Raw genomic sequence first — 12,763 nt, 5'->3', positions numbered from 1 at the left:
CATGTATGAGGATTAAAAGGTCCAAGGAGAAAGGGTTTTTTCCCTCTGGAATTATAGGAAGGTTATTCCAGGTGAGTTGAAATTTAAGTCTTGTCTTTGAAATGAGCAACAACATCGATTTATTGAACTTTTTCCTCTTCTTCAGTTTGATTAAGAATGTTATTTTTATAATTATGATTATTATTATGAATTTCTTGGAAATTTGGTTACAGCATGGATTTATGCACACAGACTTCTAGCATATGTCAATGGCATGTGTTTTGTTATTTATTGTGAGTCTCACCAGTGGGTCACCCTCTGTGTCGCTCTGAGAAACCTGCTTGGAGGAAGCGCCCTCTTTGGCAGAGCTGTACCCATCATAGCCCACGTCCTCGGGCCGCAGCTGGAGCAGCGCTTGCCAGTCGTGCTGCAGTGATGCCGAGCTCCAGGGGTAAGTGTCTATGACCCATTTTGAAGGGTCCTCCCACGCAGCCCTTTTACCGTACAGCTGAAGAATGAGGCAACAAGGAAACAAGGATCAAGTCAAATGGGCTTTGCTCTGTGATATCCCATAATAGTTCAAAAATTGGTAAGAATATTTGTGGCTGGACATCAGGCGTTACTAATCTCATGACGCACCCTCAGGTCTGTGCCAGAAAATATACCCCACTGGCCCGAGGATAAGATGCCTTAAATTTAAGATGGCCTTACTTTTCAAAGAAGATACATTGAAAACATTACATACACAACATAAACAACAGAACAGAAAAGACAACTGCAATGAATGTGAAAAATAAAACTATTTTCTGTACTAACCATTAGGGGGCATCAGTGATACGATTTTCTGATCCAGTAAAGGTCCGACAGTTCCTTAGATTTTTTGAGGTTCAATAAAGGTTGATTTTCTATTCTGTGCATATGTATTGTTGTGATTCTTAGTGTGGAATTATCTAGTTTGGTTAAATTATATGGGAAATACACCAAATGGTCAGATAGATTTATTTAGTCATAGATTAAATACAATGGGTTATAGCGAAAGATCTTAACATTCTGCAGTTCAGTATAAAGATGCTGAACATTATTTAGGTGTTAGAATCTGTATCACATAATTTTGATGTTTTAGAATAATGTAATGATATGAAATGGAAAATACAAAAAAATGACAAGCTCTTCTCAGGCAGCAGCCAGTTTGCACTAGGCCTACCTGTAGCCCCTCTCGCACAGCCTCCAGCAGATATGGCACCAGGGAGTAGTTCCACAGGTCCGTGAACCACACTCGAGAGCCGTCCGCATCCATAGGGCAGGACAGAAAGAGCCTGGGACCTGCAAAGCAATCACATTAAACCATAAACATGTTTTAAAATAAATTATTCCAATTAAAATTCATATTAAGGACTACATTCTCTTTAAAAAAATGCTCATAAACCTATACATATCATATTACATACTTTTATTTACTTATAATGATCATGCACCTGTAATTTTGGAGGCTATCGAAACTTGACTCAAAGTACCAATTTGCTCTGCATTAGTAAGAGAAGGCAGTGTGGAGAAACTCACCGATGGTAACGTCTGAGGAGCTGTGAGCCTCCAGGAAGCTATTGAGGTGCTGCCACGTTTTGGGGATCCAGTCAATGATCTTCATCAGGTCATTGCTGCGCATGTTCTTATCGATCTCCATCTCAATCAGCTTCCGTCGGAGGAATCGCCCCAGGAATCCCTTGACTGGTTCTGTGTGATTGGCACATAACACCCACCTAGAACCACCAACCACAAAGCATGTTAGACAGAGTAAAAAACAACATTTCAGTTCTCATGATGTGACTGAAAGAGAACAGCGGAGAAGAGAATGTTTAGAAAATGCTAAATGTGAGTTATTCAGATACTGACACATTTGCCTCCTTTTCATTATTTCAAGAGCAATCAATAAAGCATTGGTTATTGATTGACAGATTCCATTTATCTGCAGATAGATAAATTAATTAAACAAACAAACAAACCAATACATAAGTACATGCAATGGAAGGAAAGTGTTGTATGTTCTACACTCCATTCATGTTAATTGGTTTTCAAATGATACATGTCACTATTAGTCCATCAAAATGAGCTTTGCCTCTCATTATTACAATATTATCTTTTCTGTTTGGCTAATTACCGTGTTTAATTATCCAAGTGTATTTATGGTCTCCTTTGACAGGGAAGCTGAGTGTTTCTAATTCTCTTTTTTATATATATATTCCCACGTCTTCAATGAAAATGTCAACCATTAGAGGTCTTGTCATTTACCACTGTAATTGTGAATTGCAAAATAAATTAATCTGGAACAGTTATATGGAAGCAGTCAAAAGAGAAGAACTCAAATATGATTCTATAAAGAAAATGAAAGATAAGGCTATAGAACTTAAAAGCCCAATGCCATTAAAAGGGGAAAGACTAGACCAGAATAAGTTAGCAAAATGACCTTTACTTGTCAGCTCAGGGAATTGTTATCAATCTTCTCAAGTAAGTTAGGTCAGAATAGCTTTGCAATTATTAAGCAGAAGTTGTCTTGCATTTAGTTGAAACATTATTATGTACAAGGCAGTGTTATAAAATAAAATGCACCAGAATACATTACACCAACACCTGTATCCTACATGTATTAAAATTAATCAATATGTTGACATGCTTTTAAAGCAGAGTGACACATTTGAGTGATGGCTACTGCTCTGCATATATTCATCAAAGGTTAAGAATTGGTAATGCAATACACTTGCAACTTTGGCAAACTCTCATCATGATGGTTTAAATATAAGAGCGTACCTGAAATTGTGGTGGAGCTCCAGGTTTGGCGATGATGACACACCTTGGTTCATGGTCCCAATAACGTAAGGGCTGTAATAACAGAGCGACAGGGGAAAGACACTAGATTAAAATATTTTATAAACTTTTTATTTTGCAGCATTTATGCATTTATACAACTTATTATAATTAGAATTGATTAGCATACAATAAATAACTTATCTTGTACAACACATGGATTTTATTATATGAAATCTATGCTAGTTAAATGACCATGTTAATTATCGATCTCCATTAAATTCGTATTCCTAAACCACCTCAGACACTTTGCCTACGGGCAGTTTACCAATGTTGTTTTGCTGCAGTAATCATGTGGCACCTACCATTTATGATATTTACAATTCAGAAATCCATTAAAGATATCACTTAGAGAGCCAATATGATGGAGGTTATCAAGAATAACAACTGTGGGCAGTTCGGTTTCATTCTCCTCAGAATTGCACTGTTCTGCCAGGCTGGACAAGTATTGCCGTAACTCCTTGAAAAAGAAACACATAACAATGATAAGAACTTCTAATCCAACTTAATAAAACCATTTTATGTGAGAAAACAGGATAGTTTATGTAGATATCATACTACTCTGAACATCACACACATCCTTTATTCTAATAAGGGAGCGCAGTTACAAATAATTCAGATGGGAGTGATTGACATTTCATTAAGGGTAAATAAAACTCCATAACAGTTAATTGTGTTGATCAGGGGGTTTCATTCATATGCTATGAAGTTCTAGACATGACACTGATCATTTGATATTCAGCGTTAGTAACACATATGGATACATAGGAACTGGTGTAGGAATAGGTTTGCTGTACCTTGCTTGACTTGTGGTCCACATTAAAGCTCGCCACATTTCCTTCAGTGACTTCTCTCCCAGATTTACACACAATGTATTCTGCAAGCTTATTGGCTAAGAAAGTCTTCCCCGTGCCACTAGGTCCAGACAGGATGATTCGTCTGTGCTCCATTAGAAGATTAAGGTATCGCTGAACAATAGTTTTGGGTATCAATGTGTCAAACACCAAATTGTCAATGCTGTTCTCTTTAACACCTAAAAAAAAACAGTGTCGAAAGTTAGTAGTCATGGAGACTGATATGACAGAATTTCAATGCAATGCACACGAACATGCCTTTTTAGTCTTAAAATAGCTGCAACGGTAGAGAAAAGAAAAAAAACAACAGTGATGTGTCACTCACGATCACACAATTTTATATAAAAATACCCCAGTTACTATGGAGACTAAAGACAAAAGCAAACAAGTTAAATGTGAATTTCTTACATGGAACATATTTGATGTACAGTGAATATTAATTGATCTCTCATATAGGCAATAGTTTCCTACAAAACTCCAAAAAACACATTTGTTTCAAATAAATATTATGAAATATGAATGATATGAAAGAGGTTTAATATAGAAACCAAAAATTAATTACTTTGCCTAACATGACCCATTTACTTCATTTATATTAGACTACATCCATCAGGCAAGAATAAATCAAATCCAAGCTAATTTTATTCTCTCCCCATGTCCTCTGCAAGGGGGATGACAGCTGTGTGTCTGGGAAGGTTAAAGGACACTGGATGCTGAAACCTGATAGAAATAAGTGGCTGCTGGGACTGTGAAACCAGCAGTAAGTGCCAGTTCATCTCACTTGGGCATGAATAATTGTTAGCCAGTACAACACATTACAACAGCAAACTGCTTTGAAATCCAATTAATTAGTCCAGAGGAGTCTCACATTTCATCGACCAGACTGGTATGAATCATGAGTTATGTTCACTCTGGGTGTAGTGCTAAAGCTATTGCTCGCTTGTGCCTCAGCGCAGTGGTGAATGTGTTTGTCTACATATACGCAACCTTCCACCCACACACTCATGTTTGAAGGCTTTAACTATGCCTTGTATATTGTAGTGATGCTATCCAGACAGGTATAAATCAAGACTTAATCCGTGAGGGAAAAGACACAGGGCTGAGAGGATCACAAAATAAATAAGACACAGGTGAATAGAGCTCAATCCACAAGCTGGATTTTGCTTCTAGTGTTGGATTTTGCTTCTAGTGTCCATGTCTAGGCTATGTCCTCTAGCAGTTGGGGGACAGAGGAAATGCTCCATAGAACTGTCACAGCTTCTGCAGTCTTCACAATTAAAAAAACTGTTCTTTGCAAATACTTGTTGTGTAAAACCCCTAGGTTGCCCATGGAGGGGGCCCATGCTGACTTCACGTTTTATATATTAATTTGGGCGAGGGCAGCCCCACACAGAACAGGCATGGGGCCAAAAATCTATTATGCTGGGTGACATAGTGTTTGTATTCAACTGCCTCCTACGACCCCCGGGTGCTGGCGGGGTGTAACTTGAGAGATCCACGACTGACAGTTACATCAGACCACAGACTTGCTCGGATCAGCTCTAACCAGATGGGTCAGGAAAGAGGAGTTCACTGCAATGATCTGTGCTCAGGTGTACTGGTTGCATTAGTTGACTTCGTTTTGTAATAAAGCACCAGCCAAATTCCCCCAGATTACTATTGCAGTTTTGCACTGCCCCTCGGAAGGAAAGGACAAAGAGGACAGTCTTGTGTTCATCAAATTACCAATCATAGCAGCACAAGGTTGCCAAAAGCCATGTACAAAGTGCTTACACATTTGGCAACCTTTTTCTGCATGTCAGTATTGAGGCAATTAAGGCACTTAATGAGGTCAATGCAGGAGGAATACACAAGCAATAATAATTTAATTCTGTGCAAATACTGTAATTATGTAGGCAATTTAAATAAATCCAAACATGACAGAATTGGCAAGAGATAATATGACATTATCAGAGCTGTGGCGGAACAATCTTAATTTTCACAAAGAATGCTGATATTGGAGGATCATATAAATAGGATATTTTCCATGGCCAGTTACACAGTTTTTCTGTTTTTCCAGTTGTGTAAGACCACAACGAAAACAGAAATGCAAATTAAGGGAATCAGCAGCAATGAAATGGCCCTTCACACCCCCTGCACCTGTCAGCTGGGATTTATTACACAGATAATGGAAATCTAATCATACAAACAGCACATGGCAACTGGGTTTTAGCAGCAAATTAGCTATTAACATTACCCCCATTTACATATCTCACATAGTTCTTATTGTTTCAACACTTTTACAGCAGTACTAGAATCATATCATTCGCAATGCAGAACTTTGCTGTTCCTCAGCTCTTTCTGTGGCTACAAAGCAGATCTGCTCCTTCTGTTCAATTATAGTCACTGTCCTGACAAAGCACCCACACAGGCTCTGAGGGGGTTCAGTTCTCTTACCTGACGCAAAGCATTGACCCACAGACTAAACATGATTCTATTCTATTCTAAGTAAAGATGCTGGTTCCTTTGTTAAAAAAAAAAAAAACAGTCCCTACCTGTGAGTCAAACGTCTACACTTACATGCACCTCAAGTTTGTGTCAAAACAAATTATGCCATTAGACAGAAAGCCGAATCATGTATCCACATCTGTACACATAAACAAAACACTAAATAACCAAAACAATACATCATTTTTAAATGAACAAGTAAACAACTTTCTGATACCATATAAAACATCTGCTGGGATACGATAGCAGTGCTGAGAACCTAAAGCTTATTTTGTTCAATGACTTTAATATTAATTTATTAAATTAAGTCACGCTGTTTCGCATTAGGACTTATTACCACCCTGAGCCATGAAAACAAAGGATATGTTATGTATTTCATTTGTAAAAATAAAAGAAGCCCCCAGGCCTACCTTTGAGGTTCACAGTGATAACATTATTGTCTCCAACCAGGTATCCACAAGGCAGCAGTTCAGGCACTTCTGAAGCGTGGGCTCGGATCACATCTCCCATCCTGTAGCTCACAATGCTGTCGGAGTTAAGCCCCAGGCTCGTGAGAGGGTCCACTCGGAAGACGTACTCCTGTTTATTGAAATAGAAATGCATACGACAATTAAAAGGGAAACCATGAAAATATATATATATATATCTACAAAGCAGGAGTGTTCCTTTCTAGATAAAAAACTAACATACTAATCTGTGTTAAGCTCCTGGTCTTTGGGAACTGCATGACTGCTGGCCTGTATTATGTTCTGCCGGAGAGAAGAAATTAAGCTTTCCTTCTACAAAGAGGGAAATAAAAGAGTCGTCCCGGGGGGGCCGTGTTTGTACCTTGAACAAGCGCCGGATGACCCCGTCAAGCACATCCCACTTTGTTTTCCCACTGACACCGATGGATCCTATCAGATACTCCTGGCATTTCACACCCTGTTGGAAAAAATGCATTATAATCACTTGGAATTATTATTATGACTGTGATTATGTTTATGATTATTATCCTACTAAGGAATTTTACACCTGACAGATCTACACCTTGGGTACAAAAACTTAACGATGAATATTTAATCTCACAAGCAGAATCATACACACATCTCCCTTTTTACAGAGCAGTTAAGGAGATACCTGGCAATGCCTTCTACTGTTGAACTGCTATTAAACAATGTCTTAATAATGCCTGCAGAGTGTTGGTCATTTGACTTTATAGCCTCATTAACGCAGTCACCTTAGTGTGGTTCGATCCATCGTTGATGGTGACAACTATTCTCACACTGCGGCCTTCTTTTCGCAAAGTCCCTTCATATCCATCGTCCAGAAGGATATCTGCAAAAACAAACGCAATTTGTAATCTTTTTAAAAAAGGAAAATCAGATTTGTATCTCAGGACTATATTCTCCTTTAGAGCTACATGTCACTTTCATGTTGCCCACACTGTAGATGCATTCATAGCCCATAAAAGAAAAACTGACTTTAGAGATGTATGACAGTAGAATAAATTAAATGCATGAAGGCCATTTCTCTTGCTTTTTAAAAATATATCACATGGGACAGATCACCGGTCTGTAAGACGAGATATTTTGTACACCGACTTCTCAAATATATGAGACATGGTTTTAAAAGCCACAATGGATTAACTCTCATATGTTCCCTTACATGTTATCTATATTATGCTAAGTACTTCTCCAAGATCAACATATTTGTACTTTGTATTCGAATGGCATTCTTCATGCATGCTCTCTGCACTGGTGTGATAACTGCAGAGTAATTCCACCAGCTCTCTTCCTACAAAACTACTGAGCTGTTTACACACCCCCATCTTTAAAACAGCTGGGTCCTTGGAGAACAAAACACTTTCTATTTTAATTAGACAAGGAATATTGAGAACAATGGCTTTTACGACTTGGATTGTCATCTTCTACACTGGGATAAAACTTTTGTTTATTTGATTGAATGGCTATCTCAAAAACAATTTGAATTTAAAAAGTATAAATGAATGGTGTTTAATGTACAGATGTACAGTTATTACTGCCTACACACAGGTTGTATTAAGAAAATACACATAATTTCCGAAAAAGTGTGTGGATGTATAATGTGGGCTAACGGCTTAATAATGAACAGACTTAAAGCACAGACAATGAGCCCTTAATTCTACCAGCAACCCAACCTGAACTGGCAGGATAAAAATAGATCTGTGAGTCATCACAGTCGTCTCTGATGGCAAGGCATTGTGTCAAATGTATGAAGGCATGCGAAAAACAAAGCAAACCTAATGGCCCTGAGCGTTTCAAATAAGGGAAGGTCACTTTTATATTATTTCACCAGGCAAACCCATTGAACCTGGACTCCTACTCCTTATCGTCTGGCCACTATAGAGGCAAACCACATTACTCCATAATTAACCGAACCATGATGAAATTCCCTAATCATGTCCAGTGTCTGATATGTACAACTTCAACATTTGTGAATCTGACAGGAGAGTGCTTTATATGAATGTAGAATACTCTGAGGACAGTCGTTTTCTCACCAGACATGATGGTGTCAGTGATGTTGAGGTTGTTGAGAGACAGTCCCAGGGACTGGCGGGAGGAAGAGGAGGAGGAAGTGCTTGAGGTTTCAGAGGGCGGTCTTCCCGTCTTCGTCGGGGCGGCAGCAGGCGTCGTGCTTCCAGTCGACTTCAGCCGGTCGTTCTCAGCTTTCAGTAGTTCAATTTCATTCTGAGAGCAGGACAACATGGCACTGTTAGATATATAACCAACAACCATGTCCACTCCAAAACAGGTACTGAAACACTGTCATTCCTAAAGGAAGTATATTTCTGTGGAAGGGTTAAAAAAGTTGTTTTATAGACACCAGGAACCATTTGACTCGTATAAGCTAAGAGGTAAATGTTTTTTTTTTTAGTAGATAATTCTTTTAGATTGTTAAGGATTACTTTCAGCTTTCTGTGTCACTCTGTGCTAGAATCTGTAAACCCAGACTCGTAGAGCCAGCCAAGATAGATTAACGAGAGATTTTTTAAGAAACTCATGAATTCTGTTGTTGTTATTCTGAGGGCGACCATTGATGAACCCCTGTGTGAACCTGATCTTCTCAGTTGATTTCAGTTTGATTAATCTGACCAGTCAACCTAGTCTTCTGTTAGAACGTTATGCAACAATATACATTTGCTTGTTTTAAACTTCTCTATTGTTAGTGATTAGTCTTTGTTTGAAATAGTTTTTTAGATCTGTGATATGCATTGATTTCGCCCTGTCTTTCGGCAAATTACTTGCGCTGCAACAAACATACACTAGCCCTATGACTACGTCATTGCTAACAAACACTGCTGTACTCAATCCATTGTCTCTTCGGCCTGCAACATTTGTTTTGATAATATTACTTCTCCTCCTCTCATATTCTCAAAACATACCCATACTATCCAGAATACACATGACTTTCCATACAGTATGTGTGTGAGGTTTCACTCTTCAGAAATGTTGGTATTTACCACTCACTTATGATTTTATTATTACAATTATTCATAAAACAGGGAGACAGAAAATGTAACAGAAAATGCTGATACACTTATTCAGGAAACTACACAGTAGGATAAAGAGCTCTCTGGCATTATGTACAGATTAGTCATACAAACAATGCTTTCTGTTGTCTATAAAAACAATAAAGACTTCATGTACGTCTGCGAACAAGAGTCATTTGAAGGCTGTCCAGTTTTTGCTTTCCTGCAAATGGAAAACAACATCTTGGTGATATTAATACTCCATGACAGCTACATAAGCAAAGGCCTGGGATCCCTGGTAAATCCTCTGTGGAGCCAAGTGATTACTATGCTTGTGCAGTTTGAATGAAAACAGGAGATCAGCACCGCCCTGCACTGGCCAGCTTTGAGCGCTCAATCACCCTCGCCTCACATCACAAAGCATTTGCTTATTCCTGCACAATACTTGCACATCACATTAGTTCCATATCAAGGTAATTTAATATCAGATTGTCTTACAGTCTATACAATAAAGGTTTCTCAGTTAGGCATTCAGTTGTTTAAACATTGCTGTGCTAGCAATGCTACCTTTAAATATTATTTTTTACAGTGCACACAAACACCTATATTGTAATTTGCTTTTTTGCCTGCTATTAAAGAATGACAAACATGTTTTATTAATTAGGCTTTTAAGTCTGAAACAAATCTTTAAGTAAGTATTATCCGTGGACATCAGTGCCACAAGTATTTAAAACGGTTTAATAATGATCTTGCATTATGAAACATAATCAAAACACTGGAAAAAAAAATATGGGCTTTTTCTCTAACTATATTACCTGGCATGTGAACTCCTGTGATTGGACTGTAATCATTTTATTTTTCTGTTAAATTAATCCTCTTAAGAAAAAGAGTCTCAGCACTTCTGGGGTTAATTTTCCAGCTGTGGTTCTGTGCTTACCTCAGCCACTGGTAAGTTGAAAACACAGTATTTTCACATTAAAAACTGGGGCAGAAGTGCTTTTGAAGTGTAAAGACTGACATTAACTGCAGGACTAGGGGAAAAGCAAACCTCAAAAAAAAAAGTCAGGGCTCTGGAAAAAGATTAGAAATGGGTTTTCTACTCTTGCTAGGTCTGTGATATGTGTTGAAATCCATAGGTTGCATGGAAATATTCAGATATAGTTACTTGGCTTTTTTTAAACCACACTTTCCAAATGTAGTACACACACACTAAATAATTTTGCTACAGTGTATCTGATACTGTGAAATGCATCTATTAAAGGAAACCAGGAGAAGTACTTGTTGCTTGTGTATTTATCTCATTAAAGCAAACTAATATTATATCTGACACATAAAACGTGTCTGATATGAACCAATATGACAAGATTACAGTACGAGAGGTGACACTAGTGCGAGCGCTGACCTGCATCCTATTCATGGCCTCCCGGATTTGGTCGAGATGGTGTGCTGAGCTGAGGGCCTCCAAACGAATGTCCGTCAGCTTGAGCTCCTTCTCGCGCAGCTCGTTCTTCAGTTGCAGGATGATCTCGGCCTCTGCCTCCGTGCACTCGCACAACCTGCAGGACACAAGACACCTCAGGGCACTGCCCACAGCACCAACACAGTGGGGAAGGCTCCCCTCAGAGACAGTGGAGGGAGATTAGAAAACGCAGGACACACGCTCAACGCCACACTGAAGATTAGCCTCTGACGTGCTGATTTGGAAGAAAAACAGACCATCGTTGGTGTTTTAACGTGCAATTAAGAAAGGGATGTTTAGACTGAAGCCACATTATGCCCTGCCTTCAAAACATCAAAAAGGTGTGAGTTTAACTTCAAATTATTAAATGTTAATATTTATCAATCTTATTGTATTATATACTCCTTTTTAAATCTGTGTAGCGCACATTCAAAAGACTGGGTGACAGACAGAACTATACATTATATATAAATGAACAATGTGCAATTCAGACTGGCAGCAGCTTTCTTATAAACAGCATTAGGTTTTTCACAATGCAAATTACAATTAAGACCCTCTGCTAGTAAACGTATGAGCTTAATCTTAAGTAACAACCTGTTGCTTACGGGCTGACAGGAAGCTACAATCCAGATGGGTTGTGGTGGTCCTCCACAAGGGAGACGACACATGAATGGAACTACCTACCAAAGCCTCACAGATTGTATGGCTCTGTGACTACAGCAGCCCCATTCTTCTCCACTGATAAGTGCTGTTATTTCACATTTCAACACAACTACAGCTACAGCTAAAATGAACACGGTGTTAATGTATATTTTTCTCCTAAAGGCAACACTGGTAGCTGTCCCACTCCATTTGTTCAATGTCATGTTGAGAAAACTAATAACTATCAAACCTGGAGCGAGGCCAGCTGGAGGAATCAAACATATTAAATTATGTTTCTCTACAAAGGCCCAGAGGGTTAACCATGTGAACGAGTGAGTTTGAAACCACACAGAAACCTTACAAATGTATGACTGAAGCACAATGAAATGGGACCAGCCTGGGAAGCCAGTATGTGTGTTCTCTGGTACCAGGACGGGGTCAGCTGGTTCCTCAAACATGTCTATAAACAGCTCAGGACCATGAGGATAAGCACAGCCCATTTCCAAAGCCAAGAAGGTAGTTCAATTGGGTTGACTATACAAGTTGCCACAGACAGACCCAGGAGAGTACATGTGAGGCAGCCATCTTGTAGTTGTTCTAGTTTCAGACCAGTCTTAGCATTCCTCATTTTGTTTTAACTTTGCCTTAATTGAAGTTAGCATTGTCTGTAGTTTGCCTTAATTGAAGTCAATTCAGTTCAGCTGCTGAGTTGGTGAAAGTAAATAGGTTGAAGAAAGGTGATTTAGTCAAGGACTAGCAGGAATTATGTTCCAGGTGGAGCCAGTTAGGTGTGAATTGGTGGGAGGTAGACAAAAGCTACTTAAAGCAGCTGTTGAGAAAGAGCTGTGCTATTTCTCGGTGACAAAAAGTCAAGCAGAAATGAGAGACAAAAAAAACACCACCACCACCACCACCACCACCACTATAACATTTAGAAGCATGTGGCCACTACAGTGTCAGGTTTGCAGAATGATTGCCTTCCTGGATGAACTC

General features: G+C 38.8%; 1 protein-coding gene across 5 annotated transcripts in view; it reads right to left on the bottom strand.

Annotated features, from left to right (window-relative positions):
• nav3 (neuron navigator 3) overlaps window positions 1-12,763 on the bottom strand; it is a 252,304-nt gene that overhangs the window by 3,881 nt on the left and 235,660 nt on the right. For all 5 annotated transcript variants that reach the window (XM_066724741.1, XM_066724742.1, XM_066724738.1 and 2 more), the window contains 11 exons: window positions 11,072-11,225; window positions 8,698-8,887; window positions 7,399-7,496; window positions 7,008-7,103; window positions 6,590-6,758; window positions 3,636-3,871; window positions 3,144-3,298; window positions 2,782-2,853; window positions 1,540-1,736; window positions 1,184-1,302; window positions 284-487 (listed from right to left, as the gene is read on the bottom strand). In XM_066724741.1, the coding sequence (XP_066580838.1) occupies window positions 284-487; window positions 1,184-1,302; window positions 1,540-1,736; window positions 2,782-2,853; window positions 3,144-3,298; window positions 3,636-3,871; window positions 6,590-6,758; window positions 7,008-7,103; window positions 7,399-7,496; window positions 8,698-8,887; window positions 11,072-11,225 (1,690 nt within the window). The remainder of the gene's footprint in view (window positions 1-283; window positions 488-1,183; window positions 1,303-1,539; window positions 1,737-2,781; window positions 2,854-3,143; window positions 3,299-3,635; window positions 3,872-6,589; window positions 6,759-7,007; window positions 7,104-7,398; window positions 7,497-8,697; window positions 8,888-11,071; window positions 11,226-12,763) is intronic.

The sequence above is a fragment of the Amia ocellicauda genome, chromosome 15 (genome assembly GCF_036373705.1).
Source record: "Amia ocellicauda isolate fAmiCal2 chromosome 15, fAmiCal2.hap1, whole genome shotgun sequence".
Taxonomy (NCBI): domain Eukaryota; kingdom Metazoa; phylum Chordata; class Actinopteri; order Amiiformes; family Amiidae; genus Amia; species Amia ocellicauda.
Note: the sequence above shows the minus strand (reverse complement) of the source record. Positions and strands in the feature narration are given on the sequence as shown.